The sequence below is a fragment of the Schistocerca piceifrons genome, chromosome 5 (genome assembly GCF_021461385.2).
Source record: "Schistocerca piceifrons isolate TAMUIC-IGC-003096 chromosome 5, iqSchPice1.1, whole genome shotgun sequence".
NCBI classification, from domain to species: Eukaryota; Metazoa; Arthropoda; class Insecta; order Orthoptera; family Acrididae; genus Schistocerca; species Schistocerca piceifrons.
In genome coordinates, this window is record NC_060142.1 from 236,597,316 (window position 1) to 236,622,402 (window position 25,087).

Genomic DNA, 25,087 nt, shown 5'->3' on the forward strand with positions numbered 1-25,087 from the left:
AATAGTATGTATATTTTCAACCAGATAATGAATTTTTGGTTGTTGTCAGTTATTATATTCTGTAACAATGGATTGGAATGGCTAGCATGAATAATAGTGGCATAATATGCAATGTTTACTCCCAGACTGATACAAATATTATTAGATGAATCAATACTAATAATACAGGAGAGGAGACCAAGAGTAGAATGCTGAAGGGCACTCTAACTGAAAGATTGCTTTGTGGACAAAATTGTTTCACCATAACATGTGCTAACCGCTATATTTTGCATCCTGCCAGAGAGTTATGATACAAACTAATCACAATACGTGATCTCTCAGGTTCATATGTTTCTTTACCACCATACTGAAACAGCTTTTGCATAAGATCATGATAAAGTAGATCAAACATCTATGTAAGGACCAGGAATATTGCCACTGTATACAGCTTTGGTGCTCTGATCAACTCTGAGCAATGAAAAGCTGCTGAGGTACTAACTGAATTGAATGTGGAAGTCAAGCACCAATATTTGTAAAATAATTATCGCAGATTTCAAACATTTGTTTTTGATTTAAAATTATAGTTCCTTCATAATTAACACCTTATATTAACTCCTTACCAGGCTTCTTGGCAACTGAGTGGCTACTCAGGCTGACAAGAAAGAGGAGAGATCAAAGGTGTGTGGAAACTGCGACGAATTATGGTATACTGGGCATGCAGAGAGTGAGGATGTAATGAGAGGCATGACAGAGATGGCTCTCAGTGGCAGCGGTAAAATGAGGACTGAATGATATTGGGCGTTAAGAGGAGTACTGATCAATGACTGATGTACAGTTGTTGGTGTCACAGTTCACTGCTCATTCCTGGACAGGCTGGACAAGATATTGTTTGTCTGTATATGCTCTGGCAAAGTTACCAAAATATTTGGTTAACTCAACTACCCACTGCAGATGCAGTGCCCATAGGTGTAAAGGCTGCAAGAAAGGGGCATTTTAATTTTGATAGTGTGATTGCTGTCAATTCAGACTTTTAAGGATATTAAATAAGTCAAGAAATACACACAGGCAGAGTTTTCAGAAATTATCTGTATCGAAAAGCCACACTTTGAAAATAATGCTTCCTTTCCAATTATAGCATACAGTTGTTTATTTATTACCATCTGCTTAATATTCACACGAGTACACTGACAACTCTCAGTACACCATTACTGACATAATGTAAGAGTTGAAACCTGCTAACAAATAATAAAGTTTCTTGTTAGCTACTACAAGAAACATTCAAGTCTTGAACTTAGATAATCAGATAATTTATAAATGCAGCTAAGAAAGTAAGTCTTTAATTTTGTTTTTAATTTGTAATAATTTTGAATTTTTTGTTTTCTTCTATATGCAGCTTGTTCAAAGCTTTTGCACAAGAATATAGAACATCACATGGGACCATAACTACAAACGTGAACTCTGCATTGTTATTATTTTCATGCCTTGCACTTATGTTTGGCATATTATTATTTACATGACACTGGTTGTTACTATGTGCATATTTATGATCTTTTCTTGTTTCTACATCCACCACACTATAGATGTAGGGAATGAAAGGTACATCAACAGTGAATGCAATTAAGGAACAAATGTACTGGAACCGAGTGTCAATTAAAGAAGGAGCTGTAATATGTTTTGTTGACCATTTAACATAGAAATCTTAGTGTTTGTTTTAGAAAAATAAGATTATTAACCACACATCTTTCCCTCAGTGGACAACTCCATAAGGCAGTAGAATGGTAAATTACACAAAGAAGCTATCATTTACGACCACAGGTCAACACAATCAGATATGGCCGCAAATCAGCTTATCAAAGTTCTGATTCCATTTCAGCATAAAAGCAGTGGAGTTCTCATTTTCGTGAGAAACCTCCAGGAAGAATGCATAATATGTGGTGCCATTGAAAGTAGCCTCTGTCGTGCACTTCACAGTGGCTTGCATGATACAAATATAGCCATAAATATAATTGTAAATCATACTGTATCACTTACCTGCTGGTCCCTGAGGCCCTTCATCTCCTGGAACTCCTGGTGCTCCAGAGAGGCCAGGGTAACCAATTTCTCCTTGGAGTCCAATCTCCCCTCTTAATCCCTGTAGTAAAACAAAATTAACTCCTTAACTGAACAATTTATCTGTAAAAGTGTGTAAACTTTAAACTTGATTGTGATTATAGGTTATTTCAAACAGCAGCCTGACAATTATTCAATTAAATGGTAATTATAGAATGGTGAAAAAACACTATCGTAAAACCTCGAGCTTACCCATTGTTTTTAGAAAATAACTCCACATTGAATAAAATGTATTAAGACAGACTATTTTAGTCAAATTTCTTTCAAAATTGTTTGCAGTGTTTTTGATAAACAATAAAAATTACAATAATACTCTTTCATACAACACTTATCTCCATATGTTCATGGTTGTGTGAAATGTTCTGAAACATAATACAATATATAGGCCTACATCACAATCTTCACACATGTATCTCATGATTCTGTCCTATTTGTCCTCCAATTTGCATCTCAAACTGTACTGCACATCCCACGTATTCTGGTAGGATTCTGCTTCTTTACAGTAGTTGAGGCAAATGACAGGAACTGATAGTCAGTTAGAAGAATGGGACTGATGTTTGTGGATGGACGACCAACTACTTTCAAAGTGAATTCCTTCTTGTGACATTCAGCTGTCATCTTCTCAATCATTGCCACACATAAATCAAGAGCTTTCTTGTTCCTCTAGATTTCTTGAATAAGCTGAATTAATGAAAGAGAACCAGTGTTTTTGCTTCTTTTCCGTGTTACTGGATTGTTTGCTGTTTGCTGGTCAACTTTACAAACTTCTCCCACTGTGTCATTATATGATATGACTGTTGCTGGTTTTTTTTATCTATCTACGCCTTTTATTTACAATTTTCATTTCTGCATTGTGGATAGTGCTCAAAATAGATGTATCACACTTGTCTTTCTATCTCACTGTTGTAACTTTACCCATCTGAAAAGCCAACATATCTCCCTCAATTTTTTACCGCAAAACTTTGGTGGCATATCTTTTCTAGAAGGTCACACAGGGCTGCATATGTCAGTTTTCTTATCAATAAGGAGATCTGCTACATGTGGAGAAGTACAGAAATTATCAACTTAAAGAAGCAGCCTTTGTTGAGAAGGGGTTTCATTAGCATCAATACTGTTTGAGATGACTGGGACAGATCTTTGTATTCATCATCAAATTTTGGGTCCTTACCTGTATATATAATTATAGATCATATGTAGCTAGATTTGGACTCACGGAATATGTAGATCTTTATTCCAAATCTTGCTCTCCTTAGAGGTAGAGATGGAACTCAACCTAATCTCCCTTTACATAAAACAAGTCTATCATCTATGGTGACATCATTCTCTGGAGTACAAACAATTTTGAATTTATTATTGAGATTTTCTAAAATGAGACAGATTTTGGTTAGCTTTGGCTGAGGATGACCAGCAGGGTCATATTTTGAGCTGTCTGAAAAATGAAGCCATTCCTTTAGTACCAAAAATCGTTTGTAGCTAAGCAACTGGTGAAATATTGGAATTGCAAGTAGTTGATATTTAGAGCAATACATCTGGCTGCTTGGTTTCTTTATAATACTTTATAATGGTATTATACTAAAGAAGATTCTTATTTCATCACTGTTTGTGTCCTTTCAATCAGTAATGTGCTTATCTCAAGCACATCTATTATTCTCAGTGACTACAATATTCACTGACTCATCATCAGTTATTTTACTTGGATATTCAAGTCACTTTGTTTGAAGTCTGAAAGCATTCCAATAAAGGAAAATCTTGGACATTTTGGGGGCAAGTCTGCAAGTTACATTCCATACGAAACTCTTCATCACTCTCCATAATGAAAAAAATGCAGGGGACAACCAGAGTATAATATCCTTACACAATGCAAGTAAATGGCAACTAGAATATCTTCCCCTCTAACTTTGACAGCAGTTAGCCAAGAGGGGCCTTCTCATAGCTGCAAAACCAATCAAAGAAGCATCATTGTGCTCTCTTGTAGCCATATTTGTAACTAACTAGATGGAATGATTTTCTCTGGGGTTTGAATTTCTAGACAGAATACTGTCAAGATAGATAAGTAATCTCAGGCTTTTAAGTTAAGGGGTTATGTATGGTTCTTTGTCTAGCTCAAAATGAGAAGCCTGATATTAATATTGAAAATAATTAAATGTCTGACAGATCAAAACTCTATGCCAGACTGGGACTCAAACCCAGAACCTTGCCTTCATACCAATTGAGCTATCCAGGCATGACTCACAACCTTCCCTCACAGATTTACTTCCACTAGTACATCATTCCAATTTACAAAAAATCTCCTGTATACAGAACTCCTGGCAGAAAAAATAATGTGGAGAAATGGCTTAGTTAAAGCCTTAGGAATTGTTTCCAGAAAGCAACTTTCACTTTGTAGTGGAGTGAAATGTTTAGTGGAGTGAAATATTAATGCTACTGAGAACAATGTTTGAAACAGAACTTAGCAGTTCCTTAGACTGAAGTGACTAAGAAAAGTTTGATAAAGAAACCAGTAGAAATACTAAATGAAGAATCTCTGGTTTGTGGATGTTCTAAGAGAATTTTGTCATCAGGAAGAAGAGACAGATTTAATGTAAGAAAAGTCAAGGAAAACTGCACAGGTGCACAACAAAAGAAAAGCTCATTTTGTATCCCTTTTCAATACAGTTTGATGAAAAGAAACAGAAGGGCATCTTTACAGCTCACGTTGTATGCAGCATGGAGATTAGACATCTGCAAACTTCCAGGCAGACTGCATTTATTTCTGCAATAGAAAGCCGATGCATACATTAATAATAACAAGATAAATCTCCACCACAAGTACACATTCAGCATTTAATCTGAATGTCCATAATTGACATATAGAAGTACTGGAGATGGGCTGAAACTGTTGAGACTCTGCTATGCTGAGGTTTAGCACTGGACAAGTCTCTCATCAAAATCTTCAGGTCTGTCAGGTTAATTCTGGAAACCCTACTACAGTCAATAAGTTCCTGGAATATTGGTAATTCAACCTGGTTAAAACACGTTGACTACAGAAGCCTGTATCGTTGACTACAGAAGCCTGTATTTAGAACAGGATCAGTTATTTCTGTTGTTGCACATTGCTACACTTAGTTTACTTGAGAAAATTATTATTTCTCATAAAAACTTGATTGCATCTAACACAATCTATATGGGGACTATAGAATGATTGACACTTGGGACTGAAGACAGATTACTTGAACTGTTGCTGGAATCAAATAATATCTAGTGGGATACAATTGGGATATCAGAAATATACAGAAAGGAGAAAGATAATACAGAACTACAGTTGTACTAACCTGCCAGTTTCTACACTTATCGCCCACAGAAGACATCAGTCAGGCCACTGTGGCAAGCATAGCACACACCAACAATTAAACAGCATCTCTCACACTGAGGGCCACCATTCAGAGACTAGAAGTGATGTCGTCATTGCTGACAGCGTGCAGCCCCAGTGTATGGAGCATAGCACACTGGGGGAAATGGAAGTAGCAGCAGTGTAACAAGCCAGTCAGGCTGTGGCAGCATGGACAGTGAACACCATTTCCTTCTTGCCATTTCCTTCTTGTCTCTCTTGTTTCATACAGCATGTGTGGGCAACCTGCCCCAAGTGGTGGGCCTCTTGCTATTAATGTCAAAGAATGGGTCCCATAATGGCAGTACGTCAATATCTACCCCCTCAAGAGACAGTGCAGAAATCAATGGACATTGATATTCATACTGTTTCATCATTGTCTTCATCTTTGTCTGAAAGTCAGAATAAACTTTTCATTGAAATCTGGGTAATGGATCAGCCATTATGCTTACAAGTCACATCATGGGCCACCGTGTCCCCATCCAACTCACAGATGTATGCCAGGCTTTGGTATCCACCATTGGCACATGTCTATCATCGGTTGGTAAACTATAACAAACAGCACATTTGTATTCTCAGCCAATTCATGGCTGACACATTTTACAAGTCAGCTGTTCATTCCATTGGGTAATGGTGGTTAATGATGCAAGTAAGGGAAAATCTATTTGGGTTAGACACTTCTGATCTTTTCATTTTTTTATTTCGGATGTTGTCCATGTGGTGCCAGACCAAGTGCCTTATCAAGAATTCAGTTCCTTGTGTTCTGAGCTTCCAGGTATGTTTGCCAAAGGATTAGGTCATGCAAACAATTTTGCATCACACAACACCCTCAAACCCTCTGCCCACCCTCACTCTTTTTAGGCACAGCCAGTACCAGTAGCTGTATGTGACCATGTCAAGATGGAGCTGAGTTGCTTAAGGTCATTGGAAGTGATTAGACTGATTTCTTCAAGTCTGGTCAACTTTGGCTCTATGGTGACTTCAAGGTCACTATTAATGCATTTATAGACATATGGTGACTTCAAGGTCACTATTAATGCATTTATAGACATGTACCCTTACTTCACCCAAAGGAACTGTTCACAAAGTTGGCTGGAGATCATTTCTTTTTGAAAATCAACTTGGCAGATGCCTACCTTCAGATTCTGTTGAAGAAGGCATGAAAACAGTTACTTATGGTTAATATGTCTTTTGGCCTCTATCAGTGTGAACAGATAACTTTCGGGTTGCTAGAGCACCTGCCATCTTTCAACGTTTTTAGAACAAGTTACAACGGGTGTCCCTTAATGCATCAACTATCTTGATGACATCTTTGTTACAGGTGCTAATGTGTTGGATCACTTATGTAACGTCTGTGCTATGTTTACAGTTCTATAGCATGGGGGCCTTGAATGTATGTCTCACTTTTTCCAGCCTTCCATTGTTTATTTGAGTCATAAAATTTCCCCACAGGACATGCACCCCCAGGAACAACATGTCACCACCATTACAACTTTGCCCTGTCCATCTAATTTACAAGAACTTTGGGTGGTGTACTGTTACAAGTTCATTGCAAGAGCAGCTACTATCACATGTCCCTTGCATCTGTTGCTCTGGAAACATGCTCTTTTTGTTTGGTCTGCTGCTTTTTAGCATGTTTTTGTTCAGCTTGAGGATAATTTTTGCTCTGTGCTGTGTCTTGCAAGATTTCAACCTGACAAGCATCTGGTCTTGGCCATGGAAGCATCCAAGTACAGGGTGGGAGCAGTCCTGGCCCATCATCATTCAGATAGCTCTGAGCAGCCTATTGTTTTTGTATCAAAAGCACTCAACATGGCTTGGCAACATTTTACTTGGGTGGAAAAAGAAGTTCTTGCTATTGACTATGCCCTAAAAAATTTTCAGGTGTTCTTGTATGGTGTAAAATTTCATTTAATTCCCTGTTTGCCCATCAGAATCCTTACCAGACAAAGCTGCTCATCATCTTCAGAATTGGGGTCTTTTCTTGTCCCAGTACAATTACAAGATCCATTTTCATTCCTATGTAGCAACATGCAAATGTGGATGTACTGTTCCAACTCTCCATGGGCACTGACCCCTTGTTTGACCAGGAGGAACTGATTTGTTTTCAACTGTATAGGGAGGTGAGGCACATGGTGGATGGCATCCCCATCACCATTTCCCCTATTGCCGGTGCCTTGACAGCAGGTCTGGTGCTCTGACAGGTCATTTGCTGGATCCAACATGGTGGTGCAACTGTCTACCAGGCCAGGCATCAGACCAGCATTGGAATTATTATGTGTTGCAACATTGCCTCCCCCTCTTGGATGGCATTATTCTATTGTCAACAGAAGGGTTAACTCTCCTCATCCTGGATCGAGCTCTCTGCTGTGGGAGGTCCTCCACTTATTACATCAATGTCACTGAGGGATCTCTTGTACAAAACTGTTGGCTCGCCTCCATGTGTTATGGCTGGGCATTATCAGGGGGTGGAACACCTCGTTGTAGCCTGCCATATGTGGAACACCTTGCTGTGGTCTGCTGCAACTGTTTGCATCAGTTGGTGGCACTGTGCATATTTTTTCCCCCATCATGGCCAGCCCCTACAGAGACTTCAGAGAGGGTCCACATTGATTTCACTGGTCCTCTTTTAGACACTTTCTAGTTTTTGGTCACTGATACCTTTTCTGGTTTTCCTTATGTCATTCATTGTCTGTTGTTACAGCAGATGCAGCTGTAAAGGTACTATCACAGACATTCTCCATAGAAGGCTTGCCTTGCACCCTGGTTTTGGACAATGGTGCTCATTTCATGGTGCAATCTTTCAAGGACTTTTCAACACACAATGCCATTCACTACATCATGGTGCCTCCCTCCCATCTGTAGTCTAACAGTGAGACAGAACACCATGTTTGAACTTTTAAGATGCAAGCATGCAAGTACGTCAAATAATTACCAGCTGAGAAGGCTCTCTCATTCCTTTTAAGCTCTTACAGAATGACGCCAATTGGAGCCAAGAATCCTGCTGAGCTCCTGCTTGGTAATCACTTGTATCCCAGGATGGGTGCTGGATCCCTTCCTCATGCCATGGATGTGACACCTCATTCGTCAGTGACCCTGGCCACTTCCGGGCTTGGGCAGGCCTGACCATGCCTACCTAGTCTGGCAGCCAGGGTTTTATCAGCACTGACAATGGGTTTGCTTCCTGTGTCCAGTACGGGTGCCTCACACTGTGCTGAGCCAGTACCTCCACTAGTGGGGATGGTAGCTGTGTCTTTGTCACCAGAGCCTCTCCTCATCAGTCCGTGATCATTACTCCCCATCCAACACCACTCATCATGGACTCTGATATCCAGATGGCTCCTGCCCCCTACTGCCAGTCCTGTCCACCTGTCACCCCAGGATCTGCTGGCAATTGGGATGCTCTCATCCCATTGATTTTGTCTGTATGTCCTGGTCCAAGCAGATTAGAAGACTTTCGAACCTTTCCACCTTTGGCTGCTCTTCCACCACCTCATCCCCCCTCCCCTACATGTCTTCACAGACACCATGGACGTCTCTGCAGTAACAGCATCATAGACACCAACACCAACACCCGTTCCTCCCCCCACCTCCACCCCCAAAAATGGAGGATTGTAGTAACCAATCAGCCCCTACATCTGCACCCGCTGTGGAAATAACTCAGGCCGCTAAGCAAAATGTAGTTCACACCGACCGCTGGCCACAGCTACCCGCGGCAGCCAAGAGGGGTAGCCCAGTTACCAACTGCATTTACCTGTTCTACCATGCACATGCGGTAGGACTCTAGTGACACTGGGTGGGACAGCATCCTTATAAGGCCATGTATGAGCCTCTGGGCTATTAGTTGTCAAATGTATTTGTTACTTGTAACTACATCCAGTGTAATTCAGTTTTTGTCACTCCATGACCTAATAATCATAATCATAATCATTTTCTGATCATGTTTCCTTGTGTTCATAGTTACAACAACAGTCAGGAAAAATCTTTTTATGTAGGCAAAACCAAGGTGGTTCATCATTATAAAGGCAATTCAAAATTGAACTGGTGATATAAAAGGAATTCTCAGACTGAATGCTATTAAGAATAAATGGAATATAATCATCAGAAATGGTGCAAGTTTATGCCCCACTTTAAATGATGTTGATCATCTTTACAAGGAGTTACCAGTTTTGTTCAATAAAAGTAATGCAGACATAATTACAGATAACTTTAAAGCAAAAGTGGGAACAGAGTTGAAAAATTTCTCTTCAGTGTAGGACACTTCGTATTCAATGTTAGGACCAACAGAGGAGACACACTATAGTGAAAGAAGAGATCTAATGGTTAAGTGAGCTTGGCACAGTAGCTTCACACATCTACCAGAACCAGTCATATAGTCATATAACATGATTTTTATACGTCTTTACACCAACATTTCAGTGTTGCCACACCTCTATAGATCACTTCTGTACAGCCAGCAATCATTTTCATTTCACAGTTTAAAACTGGCAATAGTACTGAGAGCTGTAGGGGCCCTTTGTTCTCAAAATAAAGTACAGTGGAATTAGCCAAGAAAAATCTAATGTACACCCCACCCCCAGTCAAACAATTGGTTAGTTCCTTAACCAGGATACCAATGTGGCTGGGAACCCAAAGGAAATCAATCGAACGAGCAGTAGCACTAAGATCATCAGAGACCAAGAAGTGGTGGGAAAACACTGAGCAGTTTAATAAAGCAAAGGGCCTGATAGATGGCCATCAGTTCCATGGTAAAGACCCCACATATGGCTGTTCCATACCAATAGAAGATGTGAAGACGTATTCCACTTGATCGGCAGATTTAGAGCCATCAGTGCAAAAAGCAATAGCATCCTGAAACTCCTGTAAGAGGGGGCAAAACAAACAATGGAACACAATTGGAGTGATGGAGGTTTTTGGACCCCAGAAGAGATCCATCCAAATCCAGGGGTGAGGAACTAACCAAAAGGGTGAGGGTGGGGGTGTCAGGTAAGATCATGGTGAAGGGGACAAGGAGGGGAGACGGAAATCACAGCAGAGCTGACATTTTTTATGTCACCAGGAATTGGAAAGAAAACTGGAAGGATCATCCACCCCACAATGTCCACCTAATTATAAACCTAACAAAGAAGATTTCAGGGTTTGATCTTCCCTATTATGAACAGTCAAGACTAAACCACATCTGAAGAGGGCAGTAGAGATATGACAGTGTCTTTAAGACATGAGGTTACTGAGAAAGTGCTGGCATGTGGTTGTGATGCGGAGGAACAGACAATAATACACATTGTGGAGAACTGTCCACTTCATGCATTTAAAGGTGGACTAAAACATCTGTATGAAATAACGAGTCATGGCATATGGTTGCAAAATATAAACATTAATTTGTACATCTGTGGTGTACGTATTTGTATGTGTTCAGTAATATCAATCCTAGTTTCCATAATAACAGTTAACAATACATTAACTTTCAAACTTAATGCTTAGGACAGTTACTGCACTGTAGCAGAACTTATATACACACGAAACTTCCTGGCAGATTAAAACTGTGTGCTGGACCGAGACTCGAATTCGGGACCTTGCCTTTTGCGGAAAAGTGCTCTACCATCTGAGCTACCCAAGCACAACTAATGCCCCATCCTCACAGCTTTACTTCCGCCAGTACTTCGTCTCCTACTTTCCAAACTTCACAGACGCTCTCCTGCAAACCTGGTTCGGTCCCGAGTTTGAGTCTCAGTCCAGCACACAGTTTTAATCTGCCAGGAAGTTTCATATAAGTGCACACTCCGATGCAGAGTAAAAATCTCATTCTGGCTTACATATACATATCGCCAATTTCACCTTCAAAATTAACAAGGAAATCTGTTACAGTGTAAGAAGCAGAAAAGAAGAAAGAATTCATCAGCTGATATTTTTCTTTGAAATAGAATGCTATATAGTTCACATACTTTTTCAAGCTTATGCTTATGGCACAACACTTCCATCCAGAGAAGAACAGAGTCATGAGTATATGTGCAAATACTACATAAATGAGGGGGAACCTTCAGGGATCAGTCAAGATATCCTGATAATCAGTAGCTCAGTTTCATGGAAAATGCTGGAGCACTATCATTCTATGTAACCACAGGTAGTGTACTGCTCATCTAAGCATGCCAACTAGACAACGGACTGATATACTGGCCACTTCCAGAAGTCACTGGTGCTCAGTACTACTGTTAATATTGATATGAGTAAAAGTGACACAATGCTGATTACCAGAATCTGTGGCACAGGAGGACACAGAAGCTGTAAGTTCACAGCATTAGGTAACTAATGCCATTCAAAGATTACAACAAAGCTACACATGAACAATGATAACTACAGGTGACTATCAGCTTGATCACAGGGCACTGAAATAAGTAACAGGACACAACTATGTTGAGCATAACAGTCTCAGTTGTTTGCAAATATATTTATGGAGGATCACATACTCATAATGTGTGTTCTGTTAGAAAAACAACACTTGAATAAATAAAAACACTGGTCACAGATCTGGATGAAATCAAATCAAATGGATCTGTGTTCTGCTGGCCTCTTGTGAACTGCAATGTCAACTGGCATCCCAATGGCTTTTATCTGGATAAATGTGAAAGAACCCTACAGCTGTGCACAAAATATCCCACTGTCATTGTTATAGCCGCATGCAGTGCGCAGCAGAGAATGGAGATGTGAAGCCGCCAGGCAGGGGAGCTGCTGGAGGTATTGCTAACTACGAACAGACAGGACAGATGAACAGGTAGAGGACAACAGATACTACGACTGACCAGGACACGATACGAGGCAAACAAGCAATAACTGAGGGGATGAACACGGCGAGACAACCACAATGCAGGAACACTCCAAACAATGACAGTAGGTATCTAAACTGGAGCACAGTACAGCTGAGATGTGGTAGCACCGCACACACGCCTAAATACCTGACCACAGGAAATGCGACTGGCTGCAGACTTCATGTGGTATGGAGAGTGGCACATTCACACAGTGAGGCTCACGATGCAGGCACATGCCAGACCACAGAGACCCCTACTGGGTATCCAGGTCCACACCCTCTGGTGCACATTCAACTTCCGCACCTTCCAACTCCAGAATCATGGTAATGGGTTGCTGGTGAATGCAGGAATGAAGATGGCTGGTCATATGAATCTTTATATCATTCAAAATGGTTCTTTGGCATTTCAAATTACATACAGAAGATCTTGCAACTTTTCATTTTGTCATGTGTTGGTACAATTGGCAAAAATTTCTTTTTTATACAGAGCAAGGCAGTGCAATGGTTAGCACACTGTTCTTGAATTCGAGAGGACAATGGTTCAAATCTCTGTCCAGCCATCCAGATTTAGGTTGTCCATAATTTCCCTAAATCACTTAAGGAAAATGCCTGGATGGTTCCTATGAAAGGGAATGGCTGATTTCCTTCCCCATCACTCCCTAATCTAAGATTGTGATCCATCTCTAATGACCTCATTGTCATTAAACATTGATGTTAAACTCTAATCTTCCTCTTTTTTTTAAGGATGACAGTGCTCATCTTCATGTACAGATGTATTGCATTCAAATGCCAGGACCTGCCAGCTTGCTGGATATAAATCTGATTGAAATTATATGAGATTCTCTAGGAAGACATATTTCAATCAAGCCAGGACCTTCCATGGCTACTCCAGACTTGGCTATTTCCCTTCTTGAGTAGTGGCAAGTGAGTTAGTAATGCAGGGGCAAAACTGTGTTGGTCATTTGTAGTGATCACACACTGTAATGAGGGATCTTAATAAATAAGATATTTCACTGGTCTAAAGTTCTGCTTTTGTATCTTGAGTCATGCAGAAAAGAGTTACAATTTATTTTGTAACTTTTGTTTTTGAAATTGTGACAAGTATCATCAGAAATGCACTGTTTCACTTTATTGTTGTCATAAAGAGTAATTACTGGTTTACCTTAAAACCTGGGAGTCCTGACTGGCCCGAGTCTCCACGATCTCCCTGGAAACCAATTACACCATTCAGTCCTGGTTCTCCTGGTTCTCCTTTGGTTCCAGGTGCAAACTGGCTAAAACCTGGATCCCCTCTAAAGCCTTTTGGTCCTTTGGGCCCTGGGGTACCTCTCAACCCCGTCTCTCCAACATCTCCCGGAATACCTTAAAGCATTTATTAATTAATTCATATGTTCATCCTCACATTGTTTTGTAAATTAGAACTTACAAAAAACAGATAAATATAATAAATGGATATACAGAAACACCAGGAATTCTACAATTTAGCCTTTTTTTTAAGCCCAAAGCAGAACAGTGGGCACAAAAATAATAACTTGCACTTTAAAACAGTAAATTTAAAACTTGTATAATAAATGGACAGAAAATTGACTAAAGAGAAAAATAGAAATATTGTATGGAGCAACTGCAAATAAAAACACTTGTGTCCTTAAGGCAAAGAGGGTGATAAATATAAAATTTGACTGTATATTATTATTGTTATTATTAAATTTAGTTATTACAAAATACAAATGTTTTATTCCACCATTGAGCATATTTACATCCAATTGGTGTCATCAGTGTTAACATAATAATAATAACAATAATAATAATAATATAAACTTCAACATGACCAATGTTATTAACAACAATATAATAATCCAAGATGGATACAAAACATATTTGTGCAAATGTAAGTAATAACAAGAAGTTTCCAAATAGATCAATTACAAGATAAATGAACTACATAATTCAGTGCTTGACAAATAAATAATCAAGCAGATAATTAATAATAAGTACATGAAACAGAAATAAAACAGTTGCGCAGTGTGGCATATGTATAGTTTGCATTTAAATTATAGTTCATACTCATAAGGAAAATGGGTCATTTGTCACAAACTCAAGGAACTCTTGAGCAGAGTAAATTACTTTACTTTTGATCCACCTCAAATGACTGGTTTTAAATTTATTTACTGGCACTTTGTTCGCTTTTTCAAGTAATTTGTTGAAGTAGACAGGACCAAGATATTTGTAGCTGTTATGTGTCTTTGCAAGCCTAGCATATGGCATGTTAATTGTATGTCCACTTCTTATGTTATGATCATGAACTGTTCTCCATTAATCAAATTTACTCAGATTCTCTTTAAAGAGACAAGGCAGTTGTAAATATACAGGCCAGACACTGTCATTATATTTAGTTTCTTAAATAATCTCGACATGATTCATATGGGCTAAGTTCTGCTGTGCACCTTATGGCTTTCTTTTGCCATTTAAACACTAATTTTGAGCCTACAGAACTGCCCCATAATAGTATTCCATAACTCAGGTGCGAATGGAAGAATTCAAAATATGCATACAACGGAAGTTCTTTACTGACACGGCTCCTCAGCTTGTACAACAGATATATGGCACATGCCAATTTTCCACATATCTTCCCTGAGTGGGTATCCCAGTTGAGCTTTTGATCTATATGGAATCCTGATAATTTTACTATTTTGTTAACATGAATGGGTGCATTCAGATTGAATACAATAGCTTCAGTTTTACTACCATTCTTCTGCAGTACATTTTCCTCAAGCCAAGTAGTGCACCTCTCCATTGCCACTGCCATGCTGGGGTGCACATTTTCAAGATTGGTATAACATATGATGAGTGTTGTGTCATCAGCATATAGCACTGCATCACATGATACAACTACAGGTAAATCATTTATATAAATAATGAAAAGGAAAAGTCCAAGAACAGATCCTGAAGGTACACCCTTTACAACTGGGAGACATTCTGCCATTTGGTTATTTACCTTAACTAACTGTTTTCTATTGTCCAAGTATGACTTCATTAGGCATAGGGCATTCTCTCTCACTCCATAGTGGTAGAGGTTTTTTTTATGAGAATATTGTGGGAGAGCACATCAAAAGCTTTCCTGAGGTCCAACAGTGCTGCACAGATAATATCTTAATTTCAGAACAATTGTATATTTTTGCTACCATACTCTCAACTGCATTGACTGTAGAAAGGCTGGATCTGAAACCACACTGTTAGGAGGTGAGTATACCATTATGTTCAAAATATTGAATCATCTGTTTATGCATGCAGTATTCTATTATTTTTGATATTAAGGATATAAGTGATATTGGTCAATAGTTATCTGCTGATGCTATATCTCCTTTCTTATGCACTGGTTTCATTACAGATATTACTTTTGTTATCAGTGGTAGTTCATAAATTTATTTAGGCACCATTATTTATTTGTTGCTGTGACTTGGCAATTAAACTGGAATTAATCTGATATTGATGAAAGCAAGTAAATATTTTTCTGGCTTGGCTATTACCAAAGCAATTGTAATTTAGAGAAGTGAAGCATGGCATGCAAAAAGTTATTTAGAACAAGTTCATGTTTGGCAGAGTCTAACATGTCCTACTATGTCAGAGAATTTTTTCTGCCAGTATCTGGCTACAAAAAAACACACATTGTTATGAGCAAGAACAGTGCAGTGGAACAAATTCTACAATAGATTGTTGTTGGCAATGTCCTGCATAATTAATGGCTTTCAGCTATCATACAACAGTTGCTTTTTAATGAAGATAATGAGATTATTCAAGGAACATAATGAGATTATTTACCTCGCTAACGTATTGGCAACTATGTGTTTTCCAAGCTTTAAATTCATGTAAGGAAATTTGCAATCCTGCAATGCAGACAGATTGGGATGGTAAGTATCATCAGATTGTATGACACTTACTAGAATTTATTGTTTTTATTCATGTAAAAGTCAGTCAGGTATGTTGCAATAGTAAGGGATGACTGGAAGTGCTTTGGACCCATTTTTACAACACTTCAAATTATGATTTTTGTGCAGTATGGTACCTTTTATAATTTGCTTGCCATGAAGTGACAGTGGGACCAGTTGTGACTCAGTAGAAACAGATATCAGTTGTCTGTTGTGAGCTCTCATCTGTACAGCATGTTTTTTGAAAAACAAGGAGTGTTGGTGCACATGTAAATATGTAGTTCTTTGCAAATTGCATTCTGGATATTTCTGTGAATCAGCAGCCACTGCACACCTATCATTTAAAGGGACGATATACAAAAACACTATCCATTACAAGTACAGCACAGAAATCAACAGAAAAGCAGTAGCATTAATGAGGTGCCTGCAGAAAACTGTTTACTGACCCATTTCTGTTGCTAATGACTGACTACAACCTGACAAATGCATCACTTGGCTACAAATGGAATGGCCTCTGTCAATACAACATGAGCTGTTGCTCTGAGTAATACAAGATGCAAACATGGGCATTGCAATTGGTGTTATAATTACAGATAAATGTTCATATTACAATTTGGCAAATTTTTCGATAATTTTGATTTTTTTAAACAAATTCATGATAACCGCTTTTAACATCAGGTTACAATAAGTATTTTGTGGTTCTTTTCTCAATAGTCACATAGTATATGTGACTAAATGAGTGACATTTTCTTTAAGAAAATGATTTCTGGCTTAATGTTTGAATTAAAAGACAAGACTGAAAAATTACGAGTTATGTAAATCTGGAATAGAATCAGCAACAGGCTCACTGAAAGTTAATGATAGCAGATAATACAAAACATTGTGTTAGTGATCTAAGTCCAAGAACTATTGTTAGCATTAGCACTGGTGGCAAGTGTAGTGCTGCAGACTTAATGTTGCTGCTAGTAATGATGCGACTGGACTGCTGCTTGGAGTGAACTGGTTTAAGCATGTGATCACAGGCTTATATTAGTACTAAGCAGGAAGTAACTGCTGGAAACAGTAACACACGGCATGGTTGACCTCCTTAGCCAGTGATATTTTGTGGTCTATTGAGGACAAGAATGATTTTTTACTGAAGTATATATTTAATATTCCTCTAACAAAAAGTTCAAACACCTGTTTGCAATATGTACTTTCATAGAAATGATGAAAAAGAAATACTTCAGTAAAAAATCATTCTTGTCCTCAATAGACCACAAAGTATCACTGGCTAAGGAGGTCAACCATGCCGTGTGTTACTGTTTCCAGCAGTTACTTCCTGCTTAGTACTAATATAAGCCTGTGATCACATGCTTAAACCAGTTCACTCCAAGCAGCAGTCCAGTCGCATCATTACTAGCAGTAACATTAAGTCTGCAGCACTACACTTGCCACCAGTGCTAATGCTAACAATAGTTCTTGGACTTAGATCACTAACACAATGTTTTGCATTATCTGCTATCATTAACTTTCAGTGAGCCTGTTGCTGATTCTATTCCAGATTTACATAACTCGTAATTTTTCAGTCTTGTCTTTTAATTCAAACATTAAGCCATTATTCATTGTCTCATTGAGTTAATTTTTCCATCTGCAATTCACAACAATAACTAGTTTACATAAATTTATTGTCGTCTAGACCTAGATCAGAATAACAAAGTGACTGAAAGCTAGCTGCCTACAAGACAACTACCATAGCAAAAGAAATGAAAATTACACATTAACAGCTAACATATGAATGTAGTCAATATAGAACTGCACAACTGCTGCCACTGGAGCCATATTGCACTAACATGCAACAGCAAACTGGCAACACCCCCACCCTCTTCCATTCTCAGATATAAATGATTTTTTATTCTGACCCAGGTATAGTTTTACAGTTTGTGTGTCAGTTTTTGGATTCAATAGGTTACTATCCTTCAAAGAAGTTACCAGCGACATGACTGTGTCATTTCTATCTATGATGAAACAGTAGAATATCTGCCTGCAAAAGCATATTTGGATTGTTCATTATTATCTAAAGAAAGAGTATGACACCTCACTAAATTCCTTTAGGCATTTCCCTGTTTTAAGAGTGAAATAATATGTCATGGGGGCTATAACTTGTTAAAAAGGCAGGTAATAAAATACTACACAACACCACACCATGTGAAAAAATTAGCAACATCTTACTTCAAACAATTACAAGCACTATTCTTCAAAATGTAAAAAGGTATTGCTAAATGTGTATGCTACCACTTCTTTCATAATACTGCTTGCAAATTAGTTTCCAAACATACAGTACAGTACACACCAGGATGTTAACATCACAGTTCTATAGCATAATCATATCCCTTTGACCACAGAGATTCTGCCTAGGTCCACAATGAAATTTCAGTTTCCACCTGTATGGTGAAACTTTTGCTTTGGTTTGAATTGTTTCAACAATTTTGAGAAATAACCAAATGTTAGTTCCTTCCTGTGCTTAGGGCATTCTAAGAGAATTTTAGGGACATTGTACGGTAGGCATTTCTCTATTTTTATGAAATGTACAGAATCTATCATGATATGATTTTTCTTTAGTATAGGGAACACAATATTCAAGAAGATTTAGTCATAAAACTATCTCACAAATTATTTAGTATTACAGCATGTTCAGCAACATCCAGTAGCATTCATTTCCTCTTCATTCAGACAAAAACAACCTGAATGAAGTATTTTAGAATTCACCACTAAAGTATTTTGCTAACAGTTGAACAATCTGGACCGTGTGTTACTAAAAAGCCTCTTTTCTCCCTAAGTAAATGACTTCATGGCATTATCACATTGTGTGGTGATATGTGCATTAAAAAAACTTGAGTCACCAACTCATGACAGGGTCTTTTCTTATCTTCACAATGGATCTTCGGGGAATTGAAAGAAGTTGTGATAGTGGGGTACAAGTGAGAAGCACTAAGTCTACTTTTTAAGATACAGACAGAAGTCACAATTCCAGCCCACATCAAGGAAAGAAAAAGAGAAGAGACAGAGAGAACTGTCTGTACCTGGTCTTCCCATTAATCCTGGATCTCCATCTCCTCCTCTCATGCCTTTTGGCCCTTGGAGGCCTGGGTAACCATCATCACCCCTCTGTCCCTTCAAACCAGGTATACCATCTCTCCCCTTCAAACCAGGGTAACCTTTGGGGCCCTGTTCTCCTTGTACGCCCTTAGGACCATCGGGTCCAGGGTCCCCAGGCAAGCCCTGAAAATAATCAAAATGAGAGAAAATCAAAAATTGGTGTAGTTTCAAAAATTTATAGTTACTGAACAGGTTTAAATTGCATAGTATCTAACTTCTCTCAGTACATAGCAAGGGTACCCATTTGAATAGCTTTCATTTCATTCTGCATAAGATGTGTTCACTAAACAGTTTACAACTGCCTATTCTCCATTAAAGTGAAGAATTTATTTTATGGTCTTGAACATACCTTGATTCATGCAAATTTTCTTGTATTTGCACTGCATTTTTCACAAGAGTATTCATAAAATGCAAAGCAAACATTGTTCATAAAAATGATCTCACAGATACAGTCTAAAAAAGCACAAAAAATTATATTTAGAGGACTTTTATCTAAGGAAAAGTGTTATTTCTGCCGAGACAAACTCTAGAGCTCTTCACAAACTTCTATATAATGCGAAAAATAGAACCCTATGAAGGTGTTTAACATTATTTTGGGGGAAAAAATGAAATGATCATATGGCATCGTTGGCCAGGAGGCCCCATGTGGGGAAGTTTGGCCGCTGCATTGCAAGTTCTCTTTAGTTGACGCCACTTCAGTGACTTGCAAGTCAATAATGATGAAATGATGATGAAAGACACACAACACCCAGCCATCACAAGGCAGAGAAAAATCCCGACCCCACCGGGAATCGAACCTGAGACCCCATGAGCAGGAAGCGAGAATGCTACCGCAAGACCACGAGCTGCAGACATTATTTTGGGAAGAAAGTAGTTAGTTTATGGAGGAGTCCTCAATAATGAACAAAACGTATTAAATACTGCTTAGCTTCCAGATAAACTAGTTATTCCACAGTGAGTCACTCTGCAGAGGAGTTTATGCTGTTCTGAAAATGCCTGACAGGCTGACTCTAATCTGGAATCTTGCCTTTCATGAGCAATGCCTGTAGCAACCAGCTATCCAGGCAAATTTAACACTAGGTCCCCATAACTTCAATTCTGTCAGTATAACTGATGCAATGAGGTAGCTTACTCAGTATAAACATTGCCAGTGAAAGACAAGGATCTGTGTTTGATTTATAGTCCAGGTTAGATTTTTAATAAATCATGAAGTTAGCCAGTTCCTTTTGAACCTGACAGAAAGAAAGAGACAATATAAGGAATGTCAGTTTTGAAAAAAAAAGTAATGCTAAGCAACCTAATAATTTCTTCACGTGATACAGAAATGTTTCCGTCTATGAGGCAGGCTACCGTTCAGAATTGGTACACAATGAATTGTGGAATGCCCCAGCCACAAATTAATTTGTTGATGCCTTTCAATACATCATCAGACATAGCTGTGGTAAGAACAAAGACATACAGCACAAAAGATGCCTCAAGTCAGATACATGCAACAGTGGACAACAATTTCCAGCAATATTTACAATGAAGTAAAGTGGGCACATAAGATACTGAAAACATATCTCCCTTATACATGGAGCCAGGTGCCAAATTGACTACATGTCAAGATGTATGGCTCCATGTATATGAGAGTTATATTTTCAGTACTTTATGTGGTCACTTTGGTGTGTTTCTTTTTTGTACTTCATTGTAAGTAATGATTGGAACTGTTGTCCACTGTCCCATATATTTTCCTGAAACATGTTTTAGATTGTACGATATTGTTCTTACCACAGCTACATCTGATGATCATTATTCAAAATAATTTGTAATAAATACCTTCCACAATTCATTGTGTGGCAAACTAGTATTTGTTTTGCTTCATTACTTCCCATTCAGTAAGGTCAGCAGTCACAGAAAATAATATGTGACAACAAATTCCAAAATGTTTATTTCAATGTAAGATGGCACAAAACAACATTAAATGGTATTCATCTGCTCAACACTGAGCTTTTAAATCAAGGGAACTCTGTTTATGGTACTTACATTCCTGCCTCTTATTCCCGGCAGGCCTCCAAATCCACGGTCTCCCCTGAAGCCTTTGAAACCCTGTGGGCCAGCAGTAGATATTCCATTGTCTCCTGGCTGCCCTTTCAGACCATTCAGTCCTGGTAATCCTTGAATTCCCTCAGCTCCTTTGAAACCTAAAGGACAAGCAAAAACAGTTAAGAATTTTTAGCATATCGCAGCTCTGTCAGCAACTGTGATAGACCAAGATATTGCAAGATCTGCCTCAGTTGTGCAAATTTTCTGGTCTTTACCCAGATTTCAGCTAGAATGATCTAGTCTTTTTCAGAAGCATAAAATTGCTATAACATGCCAGAATAAGGCACAATCAACATTAAAAATTAAAACCTATATATATATATATATATATATATCGACCACCATATTTCTCTCTTGGTCGCCGCATACCATTTTCAGACATCAAGCATCGCACTTCCCTTTAAATTTAAGTCTGGCCCACTACTCTTTCACGAGAGTTTGGACACCTTTATAGTTGAATTTAACAATTATGTAGCACAGTAAAGTAAAACTTAGCTGCTTTAAATGCTTCCACTTTCAATGATAACGATAACGTTACACACATATTGCATTACTTACAATGTTACATGTGGAAGATTATTCCCGTCAAAGGTACATTGTAGATTATATGTTAGTACACTTGGCCTATGCCGGTCAATAGCACATAAGCATGATGACGGAGATGTTGTACCCTCCGCCACACTTAAATTAATTTGCATGACCTATGTCGGTCAATAGCATAGATGAACTTAACATTGTAGATTATATGTTAGTACACTTGACCTGTTTCAGTCAATAGCATATAAGTGTGATGACGGAGATGTTGTACCCGCCACCACACTTTAATTAATGTACATGACCTATGTTGGTCAGTAGCATAGATGAATTTAACAATTATGCAGCAAAGTAAAGTAGAACTTAGCTGCTCTAAATATTTCCCCTTTTAATGATAACGATAACATTACACACATATAGCGTTATTTACAATGTTACCTATAGAACATATTTCCCATCTAACAGACATCGTAGACTATATTTTAGTATACTTGACCTATGTCAGTCAATAGCACTTAAACATGATGACAGAGACATTGTACCCTCCACCACACTTTAATTAATATGCTTGACCTATGTTGGTCAATAGTAATAGTGTGATGACAGGGGCGTTGTATGCCCAGTTACACCCTAATTACATTTTAGATAATGAGTAAGGTTTTAAATAAGTGAGACAAGTAAAGTGCTCACTACTAGTCTCGTTCGGTGGGGATACTTTACACGATGACCATATGTGCATAAAGTTGTAAAGGTACTCCTTAAACTTTATATACCCAACAAGTAAATTTCCTACAGTTTAATACAATTTGCATATAGTTGATACACGTAGGGACTGCATCTACATAATGCTTAGTTTGCTTAAAATTACGGTTATCAGCTCCCAATACGTGATAAACAGACAGCCAATGATATACAGCCTTGACTCTCTGTATGCACATGCGCATGAGTTGCTATGTGCTGAGTGCAATTCCGCGTGGTCAGTGCCAACCTGTTTGCCCCTGCCAACCGACCATATGGCGAACTGATGCCGGGGCTGGACTTCAGTTAAGTAGTTTTAATTTGACATGGTACCATGGTACTACAGGTTTTAATTTTTAATGTTGACTGTGATTTACTCTGGCATGTTATAGTAATTTTATGCTTCTAAAGAAGGCTAGATTATTCTAGCCAAAACCTGGGTAAAGACCAGAAAATTTGCGCAACTGAAGCGGATCTTGCAATATCTTTTTCAAAAACAGTTAATTCATTATATGAGTCACTGGATATTGAAACTGTTATTATACTTGTTCTTTTTCTCTAACACATCAGACATCGTCATTAAGCTGAATAATTTCTAGAATACATCACACAGCATTTATTATCATTAACACTTATCAAATGAAATAACCTCATAAGATAGGAGCATATGAATAACATTTTAAAGCATGAGAAAGACAATTTTCCATTGCTCTTCCTTCAGCTGGTTTCAAATTTTGTTAAGAAAAGTGACATTAAAACAAATTAAACTTACTTATATAGAAAAGAAACAATCAGTATGCCAACAAAATTGTGAATTTGTTTCAAAAAATTATATAATATTTTATCTTAAAATGAGAACAGAGAACATGGTGAAGCAGAAGGTGTGTGACAACAGAAAACCCAAAATGACAAGTTTCAAACACAAATATTGTCTTCTTTACCACTTTAGCTATTTCTTTGTTATTAATATCACAAGGAGTTTTTACTACCCGATTACTCAAAGAGACTTGCTTGCTACAAACACATTTCCTATTTTTATCAAAACACAACACTCAATCAGTCTATGTTGCATATAGTAAATAAATATTTTTACTTTCCGCATAGTAATAATAATGCTTCCAGCATTTTAAAACTAAAACTTATATATAGAGCATGTAGGAGTTAGAATCACAGTTTGAATCTACTTTGATGCCATATATATCTAACACCTCTCTTAATACTATGTTTGACTGACCTTACTTTCTTTTCACACCACTTATCATTGTTATACATTTTTCTTTGTCCTTATTGTGTTTGACTTACAATAAATAAATCACTCTGATTTGAGAAGATGAGCTCTGTAGCTAACTATTCCAAACTTTCAAAGCCTTGATCAATCTGTGCCAAATACATGATAGGAATACAAATACATGACAGGAATGCCCATTTATAGTGAAAGTTCTAGCAGAATATAAATACTTTAGGAGTAAATGAGACCACTAACCAAACAGTAGAAGCGCGCATTGAGTCACTGACAGACATACAATAATGTATTAAAACTTGCTAGCTTTTGGATGTTGGATGTATCCTTCAATGAGATAGATCTCTCTCTCTCTCTCTCTCTCTCTCTCTCTCTCTCTCACACACACACACACACACACACACACACACATTGTGCTAACTGAACACACTATTCTGGGACTGAAGTTTTGCAGGTGGACTGGGCTGAGTGGTTGTGTTGAGTCAGGTTGGTAAAAGGAGAAAAGATGAGAAATGGGAGGAGGGGTAAGGGAGCAGTAGCTGGCAGCTTGGAGGAAGACAGCCAGTGTGCAGGATAGGAATGCAAGTGAAGGAAGCAGCACATGTATGGGATAGAAATGCGATACATGAGCACCAGAGCCAGTGAGTTCATGTGCCACACAATGATGATGATATGAAGGTATGGTTTGTAAGGGGGTGACAGGTCAGAGGAAGGAGAGACTATGGGAGAGAGGGTTGGGTGCAGTGGGAGGTTGTAGGCAGGAGGATTACGGGAGTGAATGATGTGTTCCAAGGATAATGCCCATCTGCAAGGTTCAGAAAAGCTGGTGCTGAGGGGAAGGATTCAATAGCACAGGTTTTGTAACAGCCATTGAACTCAAGCATGTTTGTTCAGCAGCATGCTTCAGCACTGGGTGGTCAATTCTGTTCTTGGCTACATTTTGGTGGTGACCACCCATTCTGGTGGACAGTTGGTTGGTGGTCACACTGACAAAAATGCTGTGCTGAAATTGCAGCAGAGGAGGATTAAATGAGTGTCTGTCTTGAAGTTGTGAATTGTCGTTCTTTCTTTTGTTGAGATGTTTGAATTCTTGGCAAGGGACCTGGGGAAGGATGGTCATGCTAGGTTAGAGGTAAGAAATAATTCCTCAAAGGTGACTTGGGTGTGGT

At 38.4% G+C, this 25,087-nt stretch overlaps 1 protein-coding gene across 1 annotated transcript in view; it reads right to left on the reverse strand.

The window, feature by feature from the left end:
* Positions 1 to 25,087, reverse strand: part of LOC124798235 (collagen alpha-5(IV) chain-like) — a 597,808-nt gene that overhangs the window by 77,285 nt on the left and 495,436 nt on the right. Inside the window, exons 22-25 of the mRNA XM_047261550.1 lie at positions 21,347 to 21,504; positions 19,246 to 19,444; positions 13,420 to 13,619; positions 2,011 to 2,110 (exon numbers count right to left, since the gene is read on the reverse strand). Coding sequence (XP_047117506.1) covers positions 2,011 to 2,110; positions 13,420 to 13,619; positions 19,246 to 19,444; positions 21,347 to 21,504 — 657 coding nt within the window. The remainder of the gene's footprint in view (positions 1 to 2,010; positions 2,111 to 13,419; positions 13,620 to 19,245; positions 19,445 to 21,346; positions 21,505 to 25,087) is intronic.